Raw genomic sequence first — 21,917 nt, 5'->3', positions numbered from 1 at the left:
ACCCTAATAAGCGACCAACTTCTGCTCTGATTTATACCATTTCCTACTTCACTGGAACTGCCCAGGGTAAATCAATACAGAATATGTCCCATCATGTTTATAAACTCATAATCCCAAGCACTCAAAAATCATGGGATTGGCTTAAAAATAATGAGATTTTTAAAATAAATATTTTGGATTGTCTTTTGTTGTTGTTTTTTCCTGCTGGATTTTTGGGCCTTTAGGGTTATCAGGATTTTCTCTGCAACTATAATGGCTAGAAACTTATAACATGACTCCACAAGCAGGATCTTAAAGAAAAACACCAAATATTGTGAGTTGTTTAAACTTATGATTGACACTTTTTGGTTATTGAAAGAAATATAGAAGAAAACCTCAACTAACATAAATCAGAATTATGCTGCTTGCGAAGGGCTCAATCTTGCAGAGCACTTCAGTATATTCGTAGCTTTAAGTATGTTAGTACTGCCGTTGAAGTCAATGGAACTACTTGTGCTTAAAGTTAAGAATGTACTTGTGTTTGCAAGATTGGGGCCAGAATGTGGAGAACTTTGCAGGATCAAGCCCTAAACTGTGTATAGTACATATAATGGACATAGTTTATAGAGGATTAGAGTATATTGTATGCCAGTGTTCTTTCATTTGGGAAAGCATTACGAAAAGAGAGGAAGCAAAGAAATAGGAGGGAATGAAGATCACCATTTATGTACCTAAGAATATAGTTCTTTAAAAACAAAGACTTCGAAATGTTGTCTGTTCGTTTATGATACACTGCCCTTCCCAGGACTGCTTTGATTGTGTCAAATATCCCAAATACACTGACAATTGTGAGAGGTGCTAGGTCAAAAGCCAAGTGACGTAACCATATGAAGGGAATATGTTACTTAAGTATTACTTTTAAGGAAAGATGGTCTTGTGGTTAAAGAGTAGGACTGAGAGTTAGGAATGTAGGTTTGGGCTCCAGTTCAACAAAGCAGTAAGCATGTGCTTAACACGCTGACGTGCTTTGCTGAATGAGCAGATAAATTCAAAGGTGTCCCACAGATTTCCTGTATGCTCTTGTGAAAGTCAATTTAATAGCTCGGACTCAGTTTCCCCATCTGTAAAATGATAATACTTATCCATCTCACAAGGGTGTTGTGAGACTTAATACATTAATATTTCTAAAGTGCCTTTAGATAATAATATGGAAGTCAACAGAGCAGGGGTAAGTGATAGTGTTGGTGGTGGATCTTTAAATAAAATGTGAGGGTTACACAGCTAATCTGTCCTGGGATTCTAGGTACCCATATGCCTCAGAACGATGAGTTCTGGTCAAAGTCCGACTTTTATTCAATCCATTTTATAGCATAGCTACCAGGCTTTTATATTACATCCACCCATATAAATAATCAAGTGGAAAAGCATAATTTTTCTTTGCTTACATTCAGAGTTTCTGTACTCAGGGGGCCTCTGACTTGGCTAGCAAGCAACGGTCAGAAGGCTGGTTTGTTTACTTTAAATGTTACCTCAGCGCCAGCAAATGGTTCTTGTCCAGTCATTTGATCTTTGAAGCTTAAATAACTATTAATGTTAAGTTGCTTGAAAACGGAAAGCTCACTAGAGGACAAATGTCTTTGAAATGATACTTTACTTCGGGAAATAATAGATCCATAGGAATGCTCTAAATGGATTCTGCTGAGCTTCTATGCAGGAAACAGATGACCTGATCTATGAGCAGATTGCTGGAAAATGGACTCCTTTCTATTCCTGCTTGCTGGCTGAGTGATCTTGGCAAGCCACTTCACCTCTGTGTGTCTCAGTTTCCCCATCTGTAAAATGGGGATAATGATACTGACCTCCTTTGTAAAGTGCTTAGAGATCTACCAATGAAATGTGCTATATAAGAGTGAGGTGTATAATTTGAAAGCGATTTGGCTAAATGTAGCTAATCCTTTTCTTACTTAAAGGCTTCTTACCAGAGTAAAATGTAATATTTTATTAAAAGCTTTAAGGGACTGATTTCCCCCCCCCCACACACAGCTAAAGATGAGTTGCAGGGCACTGCAGATGCTAAGCATGTCTGCAAATAATCATAGAATCACAGAACCAGAAGTGACCTTGAGAGGTCATCTAGTCCTGCCCCTGCACTTGTGGCAGGACTAATTATCTAGACCATTCCTGACAGGTGTTTGTCTAACCTGCTCTTAAAAATCTCCAATGATGGAGATTCCACCACCTCCCTAGGCAATTTATTCCAGTGCTTAACCACCCTGACAGTTAGGAAGTTTTTCCTTATGTCCAACCTACACTTCCCTTGCTGAAATTTAAGCCCATTGCTTCTTGTCCTATACTCAGAGGTTAAGAAAAAAAAATTTCTTTCTCCTCCTTGTAACAACCTTTTACATACTTGAAATGCCCTAGTATGCTTTCACACATTTGAAAGGATTGGTAATTTGCAATTAGACTAGTCATAAATTCCCTGATTTGGGGGATCTCTTGGTTTGATTCATGTTGCTGGGCTAGGGGGCACCTGGGCTGTCACAGATCTGGTAAGTCTGCCATGAGCTCATTTCCAGTTAGATTTAAATGGAGTTGCACCTGCTGACCTAGCACTGAATTTGGCCCTGGATTTAGGAGGGTTTTCAAATCTGTGTTACATTTGGAGAAGACTAAGTCTGTAGAAATTCTGCCAGGCTATTTGATTCATTATCTACAGAACATTGTCATCTTGCTACTATTGCTTATATCTTGTTTTACAGTTTCATGTAACTAGAATAATGTAAAAACCAAAATATGCATTTATAAACCAGGAGATCGCACTATTAGAGCCAGATTTGCTTGTCCTAAAATGGATGGAGTTGCAACCCTGTCCACATGTTCCTATCTGAAGGTTTCGTCAATTTTTGGGGGTTTGGATGGTTGCTTATTATATGGCCCAGACTCAGTCCGCTAATAATAGAACATCTGTGGAATCAGTTCTTTAATCAACAGGGTCCTTTGGTTTCCATTATTAAGTAGATTGTGTTTGGCAAAATACTGAATATGCAAATACTGTGTCTCCCACACAGGCTATTTTCAAGACCTTAAAAGTAGTTATGGAAGTGAGGAGAATAATAGCTTCCTTTCAACCCTGGGGTAAACTGACAGAAAATCATTCAGATCTGACAGCTGTCTATAGTCACATGTGAAAAAAGTTTCTTCTCTTACATAATTCTTGACTATATCCTGCTGTCCAAATGAAATATCACTGGAACTGCTCCATCAAGAGAGAAGAGGGCAATCCATGTTATGTGTTTGTTATATTGGTTTGTGTTAGTTGGAATTATGTCTGATTATTTTGTAACAAAGTATCTTCTGTAATAGCTTGAAAACCACAAAAGTCAGTGTTTGCACAAGTGATAAAACATTTTTTTCTAGTCTGTATAAATTGAAAGGATTTGTTTCTTTTGCTAATTAATGGGCTAGTTAAACTTGCAACAACAACATTACAATTGTACTGAGGTCTTTATTGTAACAAAACTGCTGCTTTACTCTTAGTGCTATGACTTTTGTGACCTTGTCCTAGGTAAAACACACAATGTAAAATGGTATTCTAAAGCCACACATAGTCCAATCTGCATAGAGCACATTGAGTAATTTGTGGGTTTGTTCTTTCACGAAAAACGTTTATAGCTTTTGTCTTTAAAAATAGTTCTGGAGCATAGCAAGATAGAAAAAGCTTTGGCCTAGATATTGCACAGGATGGCAGATGAACAGGGTGGATTTCATTTTGGGCATTTTGCCCAGGACACTTTTTATAGAACATAGTTACTCTAAGGGTTCTTAGGCTGTAGTCACATCAGTTTTATGCATTATTCTTCAACAGGGAAATTCGCTCACAAGCTAGGTACTTTCATGCATCTTAATTTTTATAGTTTAAAATTGTATCTGTGGTACTAGGACTGCTGATATTTTCTTGTGATTCTTTGTTAGTAGAATGCACTAATTCTACAATAATGACTTTATCCCAGCTGAACATTTTGAAACCTGTTTTACACTAAATTATCACAGCGTATTTTATTTGTTTTGAATTCCATGCTCTCCATCTGTGGATCTAAAAGCACTTTACAAATATCAATGATTTTTGCCTCATAACATCCCTGTGAAGGGTATCAATAAGAGCTAACCTCATTTTATAAATGGGAAAACTTAGAGATAAGAGAGTGTAATCATACATATAAAAAAAAAAGTTAGTAATTCAAAGAGCCTCAGTTCTTCTGCGTTCAGCTTAAGAGACACCTATGGCCTGATTTTTCAGGGGTATATCAAGTTGAACATGTAAGAATTGAGAGACAGATTAAGTAAATGTGATGATCTGTAAGGCTCGGGATTATTATGCTTTACTTTTTAATAAGCAAAAATTGAACTCCTGTTCGCTAATTCTAGCTGTGTGCCTTTTATGCTAGTTCTATGTATGACAGTCCTTCAGCTGGGTACACGGAGTGAAGAGTTGACATTAAAAGAGATCAAACGTTAAAAGAGATCAGTATTTTAACTACTTACAACCAGTACTTAAATTAAGAGTCTTTTCCCTATGGCCCGTCTCAATTTCTCTTTGCATTTTTCTGCCCTTTCCCATTATAACTGAGAACTCCATGAGTTCAAGCTCAGAAGGGACCACCAGTCTGACCTCCTGTATGTCACAAGCCACCACCAGCACTGCACATTATCCCAACAACCAAAATCAGACCAAAGTATTACAGCCCTCAGGAGATTAGACAATTATGTGCCACAGGCAGAGAATAGGAGGCACCAATCAAAGTGCACCAGTGCTCGAGGCCCCTGCAATGGCAGGGAAATAATTAAATGAGACATACCCAGACAATTGTGGCAAGTGACCTGCACCCCACGCTGCCGTGGAAGATGAAAAACCCCCAAGGTCACTGCCAAACTGACCTGGGGGAAATTCCTTCCCAATGCCGCATATGGCGATCAGTTAGACCTTGAGCATGCGAGTAAGAACCAGCCAGCCAAGCACCTGAGAGATAGAATGCTTGGTGCCATAGGCGCCGACTCCATGAGAGAAATCAGCGGGTGCTCTACACCCACCAGTAGCCAAGCTCCCCCCATCTCACCACCTTCTCCACCCACCCCGAGCGTGCCGCATCCCCACTCCTCCCCCTCCCTCCCTCCCAGTGCTTCCAGCCTGCCCGCTGCCTAACAGCTGTTTGGCAGCACTTAGGACTTTCTGGGAGGGAGGGGGAGGAGCGGAGATACAGTGCACTCAGGGGAGGAGGCAGAGAAGAGGCAGGGTAGGGGTGGGGACTTGAGGGAAAGAGGTGGAATGGGGGCGGGAAGTGGGCAGGGTTGGGGTGTGAAAAGGCAGGGTGGGGCGGGGACTTTGGGGAAGGGGTGGAATGAGGGTGGGACGAGGGTGGTGCAGGGGCGGGGCAGGGTGGGGGGGGTGTCGAGCACACACTGGGCAGAGGGGAAGTCGGCGCCTATGCTTGGTGCCACCTCAGAGCCCTGGTTAACCCCGTACAATGTCCCATTTCCAGATGTGGCCATCCTTGATACTTCAGAGAGAGGATTTTTTTGTTTAAATACTCTGTAGAATACATGGGGGTGGGGGTGGGGGAATTCATTCCTGACCCCTGCAGGTGACTCGCTGAAACCCTGAAGCATGAGCTTTAGGATCATAGGACTCTGTAATTCCTGTGTGTTCACTGGTTAAATTCGGGGGGGGGGGGAATAGAACACTTAATTTAAAAAAATGTAATTGCCATGGTGACGTGAATCAGAGGTAACTGGAACATTAATGATAATACCTTACCACTGCCTTTCATCTTAGGAGAAGAAGGGCAATCTTGTGGCTCAAGCCCATGAATAGATAGTGGGAGACCTGAGTTCTACTCTCAGACTGCCACAAATGTCTTGTCACTTTGAGCAAGTCATCTCTCTGTGTCTCAGTTTCCATCTGTAAAGTGGGAATAATAATGATTATCTACTTCACAAGGATGTAGTTCAGTTCTGTAAAGCTCTTTGATGTTCTTGGATGAAAGGCATTCTCATGTAAGTGCAAAGTACTATTATATTAACTTTATTATTATCCAAGGATCTACACAAATTTTCAAACATCAGTTAGCCATTCTAGCCCCCCAGTGGGGCAAGTAAGTAGAAATGAATGATTTCCAAGTTCCAAATGGCTAAACAGAGGTATAGAGAGATGGAACTGACTTTTCTGATGTCTCATGGTGAGTGATTGGCAGAACTGAAAATAGAACCTGGGAGTCCTGATTTCCAGTTCTCTGCTAAATGCTATCTAAACAGGAGAGTTTATTGTATACAGTTACAAAGTGTGATAAGGCCATTTTTTTTCATTCAAATTAAATTACAAATATCCCTGTTATGTCTCATTTCAGTTTAAACGATATGTTAATAAACTTCGAAGCAAGAACACATTTTATAAAAAGAAACGTCAAGAAATAGCAGAAATTACAGCCGAGTACGGTATCCTACAGAGAACAGAAGAACTCCTAAAACAACGTCATGAGGCTATTCAGCAACAGTTGGTAAGGCAAAATTCTCCCACTCCCATACAGGCTAGCCGCTACCACAGCGATAACCATCAATACAATGATATGGACATAATTGGTTTGGAATTTTTTAATGTGTTTTAATCTTTAAAGCTCTCTTACTATTATTAGCTAAACGCTGATAAAGCGTGCTTGGTATAGGAATTGTTTTAATCTGCCGGTTATACTCGGCTATCATATTTCATGACTAGAAATAGTTTCTTATGGACAGTAGTACAAGCTCTACTTTTTTTTTTCTTGAGTCTGATGGGCCTAATCCTGCACTCAAGTGAAATCATTGGCAAACATTTTATTGACTTCAACAGAAGTGGGACTAGGTCCTTAATTAGTGGAAGGTAAGCTTTAGTATATTTTGAGGGCTTTAAAATTACTTTATCAACAATAAGGTACTGATACAAGCTGTCAGAGATACTGGAATAGTATTTAAAAACAGCAACAACAACCAAGCATTAAGAAGCAAATGTACTTCACAGTGGTTCCTGAAGTAAGTTAGAGAATATGTATTACTCAGAAATTGAAAACTAGCCAAACTCGGCTTCTACCACTAAACAACAAGAAAAGGATTTCCCACACCAATCAAGGGCAACTGAATATGCATGAGTACAGAATACAAGTCTCCAGGGAATAGACATCCATTCTAATTGCACTAGAATTTTATGGCAAGATAGATAATGTACATTAGTTATCCTGCAGTAAAAAACACACCTTTTTTGGCAATGAAGGCAAAGCCTATATCTAATGCCATACAGCTATTAAACCCCATAAAATGCTCCACACCAAAGTGGCTGTAGATATTATAAGATTAATGTTTTTAAAACCACTAGAGTTGAATGGGGTTTTTGTAAGACTGATCCACTTGGAGTTGGTATATGTGTGTCACTTTTAGAGAATTAATACCCTGCATACTAGTCTACCATGACTGCTTGAGTAGTCGCTCAACATTCTGTGTTAACTTACATTTCTTTGCATATTTAATGATCAAATACTGTAACCACTGTGTGAATGAAAAGGTAAAGTTTTGTTAGACTGTGAATGGAATACAAAATAGTTAAGAGAATAATTTCTCTACTGTATTACATCCCAAATATTTTGAAGAAATGTATGGGAAAAATAGCTTTATATATTGAGGCATTACCTTAAGCTATTTTCTTCTCTTAAAAAACATGATTGGAGAATACAGTTACAAAACAGTTCAGAAATATTGTATTCTCTTCTCATTTACAAAGTAGTTTTTTTTATAGAATTAGCTATATTTACTACAGATTACATCCTCCAAAATAGACATCCCTCTTTGTATATATTTGTTTGCTGCATAGAAGATCTGATCCAAAACCCACTGAAGTCAATGGGAAACGTTCTTTTGATCTCAGTTGGCTTTGAATTAGCCCCAGATAGAGGTCTTACAGAAAGTAGTTGTTAACCTACCATTTGAACAGAATGGCAGATACTTTAGTTAGCTCTCATGGCAGTCATAGAGTTTCATCACTCTTAAAATAAACTGATTCCAGCACTTAGCTTCACTTTCAGCGTTCTTGCAACGTTTCACTTACATTAGAGAACTCACTCCATGGTCTGCCAGCACCTGTCCTCACATTTTGTATTTGTTTCCTATGTCCACAGCAAGCTATTGAGGACAAGAAGGGTATCTCTGGATACAGTTACACACAGGAGGAGTTGGAGAGAGTATCTGCAGCAAAGAGCGAGATGGATGAAATGAAGGGACGAACATTAGATAACATGTCTGAAATGGTGACTTTGCCTAATTTAACTATTGGATTTCTGCAAGCTGGATGTTTAATTTTAGAAAAAATAAAATCAGGATTAACATTTCTGGCACAGGTTTTAAAATAGAATGCAGTGTATGTTTGTAGAAGTACATTTTGCAAATACTTTTGGGCAATGTACAGCTACAAAGGTGACCTGGAAGAGATTTAGTAAAATTGGGCGTGTGCCCCTTTTTGATGTACAAAGACTGGCTTTTTTAAAAGTGTGCGTGCGTGCGTGGGCAATGTTTTCTGATCGTTTTTCCTTTAGAAATATCAGGGGTATCAAGTCTAGGCTTCCTTGGTTTGACATTTTTGTGATTTCAGGCATTGTCTATTGTTAGTATTGGCACCTTAATTGAAAACATGGAATGGGATTGAAATTTAACAAAGACTCCCTTTTCCAAAATGTGATTTAATCACTGGAAGTATATAGTTGTTGTTAAACTCAAAACATAATGAGTTTTAAAAAGCCTGCTTAATCCCTTTCCCCTCTCAATTGCTCAACTTTCAACTGTCATGAATCTTATGATCTCATCATTTAACTCATCAAGGCAAGACAGGACTTGAATTTCTAATGAAAAAATCACACAGAAAAAATATTTATTTAAAAGCTTCTCAAGCCTTCTTTATTTATACATAGTAAAGAAACAACAAAAAAGGGCATAGGTTGTTCTTTTACACTTTGCAGGTCCCTTTTTAAACTGACTGGTGAAAATAAAAAAGCATTCTTCTCAACCAGGAGGCTGGATATGATTTGAACAGTTGGGCAGCGTCATTTCATTATTTCAAAATATTTCTAGTTTTCAAAGTGTTTTACAATCATTTCTAAAGCAATTATAAATGTACTTGCAAAAATCTCATTGTTGCTGAACCAGTAATAGGAAGCCCCGGAGCAGGAGGGATTTCCTGCTCTGGAATGTCCTGTCAGAGGAACATTGAGTACTCAGATTGATTTCTATATATTTTTATCAGGGGAAGCCCCAGCCTGTCTGCACATTTGCAGAAAATATAACGTTAGAATCCAGGAGAGAGACTACCTGGTCAGTGTCTAACCAATTTAAAATTAGAAGAAGGACTAGGGATTGGATTGGAATTAGATTGATGGAAAGCAAGAGGATCACACAAGTTTCTTGGGAAGCAAGAGATTGCCATAAGTTAAATAAGGGTTGAACTTCATAAATTTTTGAGGTTCTCCTATCTTTACTGCACAGATTGGTTCCTCTTTATAACACTTCGTTGTAAAGCTATCCCTATTAAAAGGTTTTTGTACTCTAGATTACAATTTGTATTGGTCCTAACACAACTTCCATTGAAGTGAGTTCATCCATTAAGTTCAGTGGGCGTTGGATTGGATCCTGTGTTCATGGAAATGCTCCCTCTTTATTACACGCTGTACAAAATACCCGGTTTTCAGAAACAGTCTTGGGGCAGGTCTATATTAGAAGCGCTACATGGGCATAGCTGCGCTGCTGTAGTGCGTCTGGTGAAGATGCTCTCTGTCAATGGAAGAGCACTCTCCTGTCAGCATAATTACTCCACTTCCAGGAGAGGTGGAAGCTAAGTCGGCAGGAGAGCGTCTCGCGCTGGTGTGGACAGTGCTTGGGTTGCTGTGATTTGCATCGCTCACAGGGGGTGTCTTTTTCACACCCCTGAGCGATGTAAGTTAAATCGACTTACGGGGTAGTGTAGACCTGCCTTTGGAGAGAGAGGACGAAATTTGGTGTAAATAGGTGTAATTTTGTATCTATCCTGATGAAGAACATTATAAAATATCAGTAGAAGATTTGATACTCTTATTTAAAATATATATTTATTCGTAGCTATTTTCTTTTTGTCCACCTTATAGATCAGTAAATGCAAGTAATGTCCGAAGCTGATTAGAACTTTTTCCATTTTTTCGGTTCTTTTCAGGGTTTGACAGGCCATATACCTGAGCTAAAAAGGTTCAGAGACCTTTATTCACAATAACTTCCAGTGTAAGCAAGGCATTAGGTTGCATAATCAGCAGGATAGAATTCATCTATATACAGAATAAACAGGCAATTCAAACCATGAGAGCAGAGCTGAAGTAGATTGTGATGGTACCCCAATTATAAAATGTACTATGTTTCCTAATTATCGTTTGCCTATCATTTGTTTTACGTAATATATCATTCAGTTCCCTTTCTTCACATCTCATACCTGTTTTCTCCCCATATCTTTCCCTTCCTTTTCTTTGCCCTCCCATTCTTAATACTCTCACTGTTTTACTAATCGCATATTCAGGTAATGCCTTTTCTTCATATATCAGGTAAAAAAACTGAATGCTATGGTGGCAGATAAGAAGTCAAGCTTAGCTCCAATTATCAAAGAATTGAGACAGTTGCGGCAGAACTGTCAGGTTAGTAAAAACGTTTAGGAATATATTGTGTAATAGACATTCGTGAACTGTCTGTGCAGTGGGACAAATTTTCAGAAATCACCTCTAAATTATGCTTTGCAGTTTTGCCCATGAAATCAGGGGCACATCTGCGACCTGCTTTACTCCAGATTTATACCAATATAACGGTGTTTGGTTTCAGTAGCGTTACAGCAGCATAAAACTGGTATCACAAGTGGCGAATCAGGTCTGTAGATAAGTCTGTCTGTAAACTGCCATTCAGAAGTCTGTGTCCAAAACTGATTGCATGTGCACATTTAGAGGCTGAGTTGAGGCCCCTATGAAAATGTAAGGCAATATGCATGTTACTTAAGTTTTATTCTTAGTTGTTGGTATCCAAAGAGCTAGATCCTGTGGTGGTACAAGTCCATACTGTCTTGTGGACACAGGTGCTGGGGGTGCTGCAGCACCCCTGGCTTGAAGTGGTTTCCATCAGATACAGGGTTTACAATTTGGTTCAATGGCTCTCAGCACCCCACTATACACATTGTTCCAGCCCCCCTGCTTGTGGATTTAAACAATTTAATTATAAACCTTGGGGATTCCCCCCCCAGAAAATAGAATGATTTTAATGACAAATAACACTGTCATGTTAGTTACATGAGAGCCTCCTTACAGCTGTATGGAAGGCAAAACCACAATTATACGTGATTTACAAACCTCTTTTACCTAGTACGAGACCACGGTCAACTTGGAGGGAAGCTGGAAGGTGCAGATTAGGTAAACTGTGGTGAAACTCTGATTGAGAAAAGCAGTTTGCAACATGAAGTGGCCAAAGGGGTCTGGAACTCTTAAAAATCAACAATACTATCAGTCTGAGGCTTTTCCCCTCACAATAGTCATTTCTATGGTGATGACATCATCATCACAAAACAAAACATCATAATTAAGCAGTTGTAGCTGAACACACCGGTACCATCTTGAAGACGGCAATTTTATCCATTGGCTTTAGAAAGCTACAGGGCTGGGGGGGGGCGGGGGGGGGGGGAAGAAGTCATCCAGATCCTCAGCGGGTGTAAACTGTCCCACTTCCAATAAAAAAATGAAGCTCTGCCCCTTTTTTACTAGCTGAGGATTTGGACACACTCTTTTTGTAATTCATTTTAAAACATGTGTCTGCAAATACAGGATAACTAAATGGGATTTAGTAACAATATGTACTCCTTGTAAGGGGAAGTAGGATAACTTTCATTGTTTGCTAAAAAGTTTTAATGTAACATCAATTTTTTCTTTCTTTCTGCAAAGGCCAACCTATTCTTGTTTTATAATGTAAATAAATGTCGACAAAATTGTATTTACCTGGAACATAATTGATCATCTAAACTATCTTGTAGGCTTAATGTTTAAAGAGCAAGTAAAACCTTTGACGCTTTGTGAACAACTTAGAAATTGAATCCACCATGTTAAAGACTTTGGATATAAATATCAAAAGGAAACTTGTATGTTACGTTGTAGTTTACACTACTGATCCTCCAATATGCAGGGCTAGAGTGATATCCTTGTAATTCTACTCGTATGTCTGCTTGGTTTATGTAAGACACTCTGAGTGTGCCAATAGCTGAGGTTGAAGTGTGAGACTGACAAGAACTTACATTGCTTAGGTGCCTTATGTGACTAGACTGAAGTTTTCGTTTACATGACCTTCTGCCCTTTTCACACCAGGAGTTAACCCAAGAATGTGATGGGAAAAAAGGCCAGTATGACAGCTGTGCAGCAGGTTTAGAAAGTAATCGCTCCACACTCGAACAGGTAAGATTGTTATTACTGTATATTTACAAACTAGGAAGAATATAATTCATTATGGGATAAATTCCCCCACCCTGTCTCTGGACAGGAAGGATGGCCCAGTGAGTGGGGCACTGGTGGGAGACCCAGGCTCAATTTCCTGCATTGCCACAGACTTCCTGTGTGACTTTGGGAAAGTCACTTAGTCTCTCAGTGCCTCAATTCCCCATCTATAAAATGGGGGTCCCAGAGAAGAGATGGGAATTGGAGGGATAAAACTGCCTATTGAAATGTCATGGAATGATGCCCTTGTAACTGGGATAAACGCAGACCCTGCTTTCTGGACAAGGAAGACCCCAGTGCACGCAGGTTGGGAGTGACTTGATTTCCCCAACTATGCATTTCCAGCTCCACACATCCTGAGGTGCCTAGGTCTATCTGGAGTTGTACACATCTCCTGTTTGAGCACAACAAATGCATTGAGTGGGTCTTCCAGGCCCATCCAATGGAATCTTGTCCTGACCAGCAAAATTCTTTTTGCAGAAGATGCATCTGCCAGAATCCCTGCTCACTCATGTAGCACCTGCTAGGATAGCATTTGGCTGTTTGAATGTTAATGAGTTATTACCAAGAGAAATCTTCAAATGTTTATGTAACTGGAATGCCATTTTCACTAAATTAGCAAAACAAAACCAATGGTTAATGGATAAATGTAATGAAATGTTAAGCAGCTGCTATCCATAGGCATACAGAGTAATTGTTTTCCCTGAGAATTTAAAAAATGCTTATTATATGTGCCTGTTAGCATATTGGATAGATTACAGATATCACTTTTTATAAATATCCAAACATATACTTGTATGTCTAAGTGCTTGTCTACACCTAAAATGCTACAGCAGCACAGCTGCTCCGCTATAGTGCTTCAGTGCAGACACTACCGATGTCGGTGGGAGGAGTTCTCCCATCGCCGTAGGTAATCTGCCTTCCCAAGAAGCAGTAGCTAGGTCGACGGAAGAACTCTGTCAGCCTAGCACTGTCTGCCCCCGGGGATTAAATCAGTATAGCTACCTCTCTTGGGGGGGGTGGATTTTTCACATCCCTGAGAGATGTACCTTTACTGAGGTAAAATCCTAGGGTAGACCAGGCCAAAAACAGGGATTGTATACACACAAGTTTTGAACTGCTTTAACTATATCAATTTACAAACTGATGTAGTTAAATCCGTGCAATCCCCCAGTGTGTATGCAGATATACTAGTATAAACATCCTTGTAGTGGTCTAGTTTCTATTTCTGGAGACCAACCCTAACAGTTTTGTCTAGACTTGAATTTTAAGTCCTATTCTAACATGTTAATTGATTGTCAGTTAACGTGTTAGCTAACATGATGGTACCTTCTGATGTTGACATTTCACAAATGTGTTCCAGGACACGAACCCTTATGACGTGAATAAGAACTAGGATTTGAGTCCTGGAACACATTTATGAAGTTTCAGAGTAGCAGCCGTGTTAGTCTGTATCCGCAAAAAGAACAAGAGTACTTGTGGCACTTTAGAGACTAACAAATTTATTAGAGCATAAGCTTTTGTGGGCTACTGCCCACGAAGAAGTGGGCAGTAGCCCACGAAAGCTTATGCTCTAATAAATTTGTTAGTCTCTAAGTCTAGACAAAACATTAAGGGGCCAAAGGGATTTTTTTTAATCCTTTCATTACCATTTTAAAAGGAGCTTTAATACTGGAAAACCCAAATGATTTCACCATTTAAAGTACTGAACAGTACATGGTGATATGCATTACCTTCATTTGCTGCTGCAGAATTTTAAGATCTTTTGGTTGAGCAATCTTTTAAATATTTGTTTTAATTCTTGGTAATTTCTTATGAAGCTTAACTCATGACTGATGAGTGCTGAATGTCTCAAATTTAAATGGATGTAATCTTTATAGAATTCAAAGATTTTGAGCCCAAAGCAGCGAACAATGCTTTGCACAATAAGCAAAGGGAATTCAATTACTAATTCACATGACATTGACTGCAGTCAGAATTCTGCACACAAAATTATGGCAGGATGTTGCCCTAAACACTTCCAGTTGTACTTCGTACAATAACAGTCTGTCTGCTGAGGACTTTCAAGAATACTGCCTAATAAAATAGATTGTTCTCACACTGCAGGAAGTAAAAGGGCTGCGTGAGGAGTGTATTCAGGAAGAAAGCTGCTATCATCATACTAACTGCATGAAAAAGGTAAGTCCACGAGAGAGAAGTCTAAACATGTGTAGGTGAGAATATTTAAGTAGGAAAGATGGTATATGTCTAAAATATGCTGTGTATTTCCTTTTAGAATCTAGAAATACAACTTCAACGTGCTAAAGATGAGATGAAGACATATGTTTCCCCAGATCCACAAGACAGAAGAAAAGCAATTAGGTAAATGTTCTTGTCTGTCTCTTGTGTGTTAATTCAGAGGATTTTTATAAACTGAGCCTGAAGTTATAAATTTTTTCATTGGTATTTAAACTGGAAGAAAGAATTCACTATCTAAGCTTAAAAATACTATAATATTAAAAAAAATAAGTATCCTACATCCAAAAGATATTATTGTATATCCAGGAGTTCTCTCAAACATACCAAAAACCTTTCCCTTTGTGTTGGAGACTATAGGCCAGACAGTAGCTTTTAACTCAGGTTCCCGTTGGAGATGGATGCAAAGGTGTCTTGCTGCAGCTAAGCCCAAGGAGGAAATAATGCGTGAGTCAGACAGAGAGTCAGACAGATTTCCTCCAGGGGTTTCTGAAAGTGCACACTGAAGCAGCAAATTCATCACCTTTTCAAGGGAGTGTAGCATATGTTGTCCTCAGATCCTGACCAGCTCTTGCCAGTCTGATACAATAGCTAGCACTAGTACTGGTGCTTGAAAGGAGGAGTGCCTATGCTCAGAGGAGACTTGTGTGTTGTTCCTTGTACCCTCCTGATACCATTCACCCCAGCAGACACAAGTGGGTGCTACTGGAATATTAATATTTAATAATAATAACTGGTCACTTATTTGCAGAGAAGAACTTGAATGTTCTACAGAGGGGCCGTTATTAGTACACTAGAACTGAAACTGGGAATTGGTGTAGGAGAAAAGTGAGAGGGCCAAGTTGAGGGTGAAGAGAATTTAGTGAATATAACTTAAAAACACAAACCAACCTCCAAATGTGTCTCATCTCCTAATCTCTTTGTATGTTGTATCCCTTTCCACCACTCAGCTCCCCTTATTTTTTATAAGACTGGATGCTCTTTAGGGCAGAAACTGCATCTTCCATTGTGTGTGGAAAGTGCGCGGCACATGGCAAACGCTACTGCCATCTGTCAATAATGGTTTCATGGAATCAAGTAACTGTGATTGGGCAAACAGAGGAGCAAGTAGGGGAAATGCGGGAATTGGAACATGGTGAGTGGAGTTATGGGATTCTGAGCATTGAGAGTAAGACTTGAGTGGAGCATTGCCACTTCTCCTGCTGTCTCTGTTTCACTGAACCTTTGCTAAACATGAGAAAAGAAGCTAGATAAGGTAACAGTTTCTCTGAAATTATAAACATTTTATTTTGACCTTCTGTGAGTTCAGAAAGCATTCACATTTATAAATATACTGAAGGCTTTGATATGCAGATATTTACAAAATGCAAAATAGGGAGAGAAAATGAGTTTCTAGACCTCCTTTCAGGATGTGTATGTATTTTCACTGGGCACTGGAATGTAAACAGAGCTAAAATGAACCATAAATAGAACAGCACTTTCCTAATACCGTATTGAACAAAAAAGTCTTAATTCTGACCCTCTTTATTGGATATAAACTCTGTTCCATACAGTCAGTACTAAGGAATGTGAAAAGTTAATTTTGTTCTCTAAAAATAAAGGTTGGGTTTTTTTCTAATTAAGTTGCCTTCATTCCAGTCATCATTATAAATAGTAAAGAAAAAGACTACCATGAAAAAAGAGTTCTTGTTCTTTATCATTGTTTTGCAATAAACAGCTTTACTTAAAACAAACAAAAAACACATCCTGGGGCCAGGTTCTTAGTTGTGCCTGAGTAACATCCAGTGAGCTTAATAGGAAGGAGGAGACTTTAGATGGCTTTCTGTTCTTTTGATCTGGTGGGAATAGCCAGGGCCAGTTTGGCTCCTAGCACAACTTAGAGCAGCCTCATGGCTGTTCGGACTTACACACTGGCTAGAATGGTTCTGAGTTGCCAGAGCACAACATGCTCCAGCCACCCCCTCTCCGGCCCCTAACACATCTACTCTGCTGAGAGAGCAGGAGCCAGGATCAGATGGCATGGAGCTCAAAGAATGTACTGGAGCTCAAAGATGGAGTAGTCAATGGGAATGGGGAATGTATCACAGCAGATCCGCCACCCTTGCCTAATAATACCCTACTAGCACAACCTGCTGTGGTTTATTGATGTGTTTTATCCTTTTGGAAACTAGGATTTCCCCATGCTGAGCAATTTTGAAAGTTCTTTAGATGTTTGAACCACTCTGTGTTCCATGAACTCCCAAACCCTCTGCAGCTAAGTGTGCTTGTTCCACACCATCATACTTCGTTCTTAAAAGAGATCATGTTTCTTAATATCTCACCTAAATTTGAAAAATATGTAAACAAGGGCATAACAGCCTATCAGAATTTGTTATGATTTGCATATTCTATCATGCTGTCAGGTTTCATGTACATCAAGGGAATAGCTTCATCCACCAATGACAGCAACAGGCCAAGATTTTTAATATTGGATGTCAAGAGTGATGCTCCTACATCTATCTCTAGCCTGATTTTCAGAAGTGCTGAGCACCCAGCAATTCCTATTGAAATCCACTGGAGCTGCAGGATGCTCAGCATCTTTGAAAATCAGGCCACCAGTGTTAGGTTTTGTCAAACATGAGACCAAATCCTGCTCATCTTGAACTCCTGAGTCTTCCCCTTTGCTCCAATGATACTATTTCCATGAGCGAAGCAGTCTGGATTTGAACACTGTATGGCATTTGTACAGAAGTATGACACTGAGCAGTCTCCGAATACTGGCGACTTTAATGCAATATTAAAAAGGGTCTCAACCGTGCATTATTCGGGAGGAGCCACGTACCCAGACTTCACGTGGGGAACCCCAGAAATCAAACTTGCTCTGAAAGCTTAACAGTGACCTTATCCATTCGTGAATAGCATTTTATGCCAACTGCACAATTATGGGGGTCAAAAAAGTCCTGAAGCCTGAGGATAAAGATGTTTCTTCATCTCACTCTTTTGACTTTCTTATTTAGGGGCCCTTAGATTTTGATGGTATCCCCATCCTGGCTATACTTGTAAACTTTCTACCACTTTCCATTTTTTCCCCACTTGTAGAGTTAATCTGTTTTATTACTTAGAGCTAATTAAAATTCTATTATGTACCTTCTTTAGAGAACAGTATACACGAATGATCCTTGAACAAGAAAACCTTGGGAAGGTAAGGATGAGTTTGGGTTTTTTCACTTGAACAAACATGTTGCAGTTCGTACTTTTATTTGGTTCAATGTTCAAAACTGTGCTCATCCTTTTAAAAAGCATATTGCAGAACACAGAGAAAACTCCATTACTGTTGGCATCAGTAATGAATCCCCTGAAAAGATATCACACTTACCCTTCAGAGTTTGATTTCCTACAGAGCATAGCATGAGCTTCTTGTAAAAGATAGTCAAACAGCTTAACACAACAGCACATACCCTGTAAACCATTTGGATAAGAAACTGAAACATAGATATAACAAACTGTGCCAGCTCAAATTTGAAGTCGTATATAAAGCAACCTGTTGAAGTCAATACATTTTAGAGCTGTCAGTCTTATCTTTATAAAAGGCTAATGATATCTTCAATGTAGTTGTGTTAACAAAAGCCGTTGTCCAAGTTTATTCACATGTGAAGTTCAGGTTAGTGAAGGGCTTAGCCATGCTATTTCAATCAGAATGTTCTCTTTTTCCTCTCTAGTTTTCCCTTTGAGTCAGTTTGCGAGTGAATTTTACAAGTTTGTGTCACTATAGTTGAGAATTAATTGCAGTTTCTCATGTAAAAGTTTAATTTCAGGATATATAACTTCATGATCAGAATCCATTACAGGCTATAACTTGCTATGCAGTGTCTCAGTCTGGAAGTGAACTGATTTTTTAAAATAAACTTTTACAAAACAAATGGGACTCCCCACAGAGAAACTGGGAACACAGCAGGGTAAAGTTGCACTATATAAAAAATGGGGTGTTATTTTCAAGGAGCTGCAATAAAATTAACATTATACAAGGCACACACATCAAAGACTCTACAGAGAATGCTGCATATCCATTTACAAGGAATGTTTTTGAATTTAACTGAATATTAATAATGTTTCAAGGGGAGAGGAAATGTTCTTTATTCACATTAGGCTACCTATGTAAGCTAACATTTGTCATGTTGAACCTATCCAAAAATCTGAAATACGGTAACTTTATTTGTTCATAACAGAAACTACGAGAGAAACAAAAAGCTGTGCGGGAAAGTCATGGACCAAATATGAAGCAAGCTAAAATGTGGCGGGATTTTGAGCAACTGATGGAGTGTAAGAGAGAGTGTTTTCTAAAGCAACAAAATCAAACTTCTGTTGGTCAAGTCATTCAGGAAGGTGGCGAGGATAGGCTGGTATTATGAATTCGTTTAGAATTCCTGCTTCTTACCCCGTCATTTCCTCAGATCGTTCAATTGAATATTGCTTTGTTTTCTCACTGTTTCTACATAGGTTACTTTCAAATTATTTATTTTCAGTGGGTAATATAAGGTTGAAATGAACTTCCATGCAAAAAACCCTCTACATTATTTAAGTGCCAGGTTAACGGCTTAAGTCATATGGAGGGTCTTCGGTGAGCCTTCTGCACTGAGGTGAATTTCACTGTAAAGTCTATGGATCTTCCCAAAGAAACCAAGGGGACGGAATCCTTTCCCAAGGCCACAGAAAGCTAGTAGAGCTGCTCTTCAGCTGTTACTGTCGCCCTAACACTACATTTCTCAGGGGAAAGGATAGGAAGTTCTGTTCCACCCATTTCCTAGCTCGGCCCTCTCCTTCCTGCCTTGCCTGAATTCATTCACTATGTGCTGGTAAGCATGGAGCCATTGCAGAACCAAGCTCCACGCCATGCCAAAGGTGCGCACACTCCACTCCCAATCTCCTTACACAACTTAAGTAAACTGATTGTGCTGCCAGAGGGACCCTTCATTGGCACAAAGACAGAAGCAGGATTTGAGAACAATTACTTGGATTCTGAGCTTTTTCCACTTTTTTCTTTTTAAATATGTGCTGTCTTCTAACTTTGCCCTGTGGTTGTATGTTACCCTCATGAACTTAAACTGGGGCCTCGTAAGAAATACAGGCCTAGGGTTTCCCCTGCACTGAGGCAGCTTTGTGCTGCTTTATTTATGCAAAGTGATTCTAAAGCAGTGATAGCTGCCCACAGGAGGATCATCCCAGTGTAGGGGCAATCCTCCAGTGATGTAGATCTGGCCCAATTCTTCCTACATAAATTAGGAAATGGAGAAGTGTTTGTGGACAAGACTTCCCTGCACCCTGACTAGTTGTCAGAATAGCCCCTGGAGGTCACTGGCAGCCTTCAGACTGTTCTGAGACTTCAGTGGATCCATCTGGTGCACAGCTGGCCCAGGATCAGAGGAGTGCAAAAATGGCTTGAAACTCTCCTTCACCCCTCCTGATTTTTGCTGTGCACTCCTTGGCCAAACAGACAAGGGTCAGAGCTATAAAGTTATGTCATGAAGATCAAAATTCTTACTGCTTTTCTTATTTTCTTTTGGCCTGTAGAAAAGCCATTTGGAAATTTCTATCCTGTTTGAAATAAAATTGACCTAATTTTTAATAGTACCTTCAGTGTTACTTTGGATATAACAAGTATTTTAGCCTTCTCTGATATTTAACTATACATCCACTTGCTGCTTTCTGTGTGAACCCCTTCCCTAACCTGTATTTGCATTAAATATATTTAACAAAAATAGAAGAAAAAAAAATCTGGTGTCTATAGTGTGGCTTTGTAATTTTTTAAAAGTTTCTTTAGTTGATAGAAGTAATTGAACAGTCATTATTAAAGGCAAGGGCCTAAGAGGAAGAAGGCGTTTGAAAAGCTCAGATTCACTTCACAGAGTTCCAAATTCTTCCTTTGGCAGCAAAAAGTGTTTGCAGCCATGCTAAGAAAACAAAGCCTTCAAATCCCGCACAACCGTAAGATTTGCCTGGAGACAGGGTACAGTCCCCTCTCATCCCAATGTGGGGCCCTGCCCCTTGGTTCCTCTTTCCCCTTCAGGATAGATCAAGGGACTCTTTCTCCACAGCTACACACTAACCTTCTCTCCAAGGATAGGTAGAAGCTGCAAAGCGTTAAGCAGCATTAACTCCTATGCAGATTTTCACTGGTTTGGAGGGAAGCCTGCTGTGTAGGGGGGTGGACCTTAGGTAGATTTACAAGCAGCTGGGAGAGCATGTCTCATTACCACCATGTGCCTCTTCCACAATTTGAGTGCCCTACATGGCAAAAGGAGGATTGTCTTAAGGTTAAGGCACTGGACTGAAACTATATCAAACAATGTGCTAGGATTAAGCTCCACAAAATGGCAGCAGACTCTGTGGTATGGGGAAACCCAGTTCCAGGAATATCTTTAGGTTCTTCTCTTGCTAGCCCAGTATTTATTAATTATTACTTATTTATTTACAGTGCTCTGGTGCCAAATGGAGCTGAAGAAAGTTATGGGAGTTACATACTTGGCCTTTTGAGGAAGAGTTATAGGCATCTTGTTGAATGCTTGTCCTCAACAGTGGAATAGCATGGCCATCTAGACAGGAGATATATTAGGGGGAGCCTGGGATGATCTCCAGAAAAGGGGCATTTGGATTCCTTAGGGGTCAGGTGCAGTGGTGAAGGAGAACACATGCTCCAAAGCCACAGAAAAGGGGGGAGGGGAGAGGATGAGGGAAGGATGTGCACATGAAACAAATACTTAAGAAAATCCCAAACTCTAAAATCACATTAAATCATTTAGACATCTCTTTTTTATATGGCATTGCCAGTTACGCAGGAGTTATGCTTTTATAGGAAATCTATAGGAGTAATGTACAGTCCAACTGGATGTAATTTTTTTTCTGTTCACTATTACCCTGAAAGCAGAGTCTCTTTCTTTTTAAAAACAAGTTATTGGTAGTTGATTTAAGATTACATGATGGTTGCACTGATTTAATTAGTGCGGCATCATTCTTACAGCATCAGAATGACTTGCTGAAGCGAAGCAGAAAATCATGATTACTCTAAGAAAAGACAATTGGAAAAACTAAAAAGCTGTTACAGTTATTTTTAGCCTTTATATAAGTGGACATTTAATGCGGGTTTAATGGATTCTGTTCAGTGGCTTTTCCAACCAG

At 39.4% G+C, this 21,917-nt stretch overlaps 1 protein-coding gene across 5 annotated transcripts in view; it reads left to right on the top strand.

Moving 5' to 3' along the window:
* Positions 1-20,515, top strand: part of IFT81 (intraflagellar transport 81) — a 63,440-nt gene extending 42,925 nt beyond the window's left edge. For all 5 annotated transcript variants that reach the window (XM_065568079.1, XM_065568077.1, XM_065568076.1 and 2 more), the window contains exons 12-19: positions 6,384-6,533; positions 8,178-8,306; positions 10,614-10,703; positions 12,405-12,491; positions 14,637-14,708; positions 14,806-14,891; positions 17,901-17,946; positions 18,971-20,515. In XM_065568079.1, coding sequence (XP_065424151.1) covers positions 6,384-6,533; positions 8,178-8,306; positions 10,614-10,703; positions 12,405-12,491; positions 14,637-14,708; positions 14,806-14,891; positions 17,901-17,946; positions 18,971-19,153 — 843 coding nt within the window. In that variant the 3' untranslated portion in view covers positions 19,154-20,515. The remainder of the gene's footprint in view (positions 1-6,383; positions 6,534-8,177; positions 8,307-10,613; positions 10,704-12,404; positions 12,492-14,636; positions 14,709-14,805; positions 14,892-17,900; positions 17,947-18,970) is intronic.
* Positions 20,516-21,917: the final 1,402 nt, after the last annotated feature.

The sequence above is a fragment of the Chrysemys picta genome, chromosome 15 (genome assembly GCF_011386835.1).
Source record: "Chrysemys picta bellii isolate R12L10 chromosome 15, ASM1138683v2, whole genome shotgun sequence".
In the NCBI taxonomy this organism is placed as follows: domain Eukaryota; kingdom Metazoa; phylum Chordata; order Testudines; family Emydidae; genus Chrysemys; species Chrysemys picta.
This window is presented reverse-complemented; position numbering and strand designations above follow the sequence as displayed.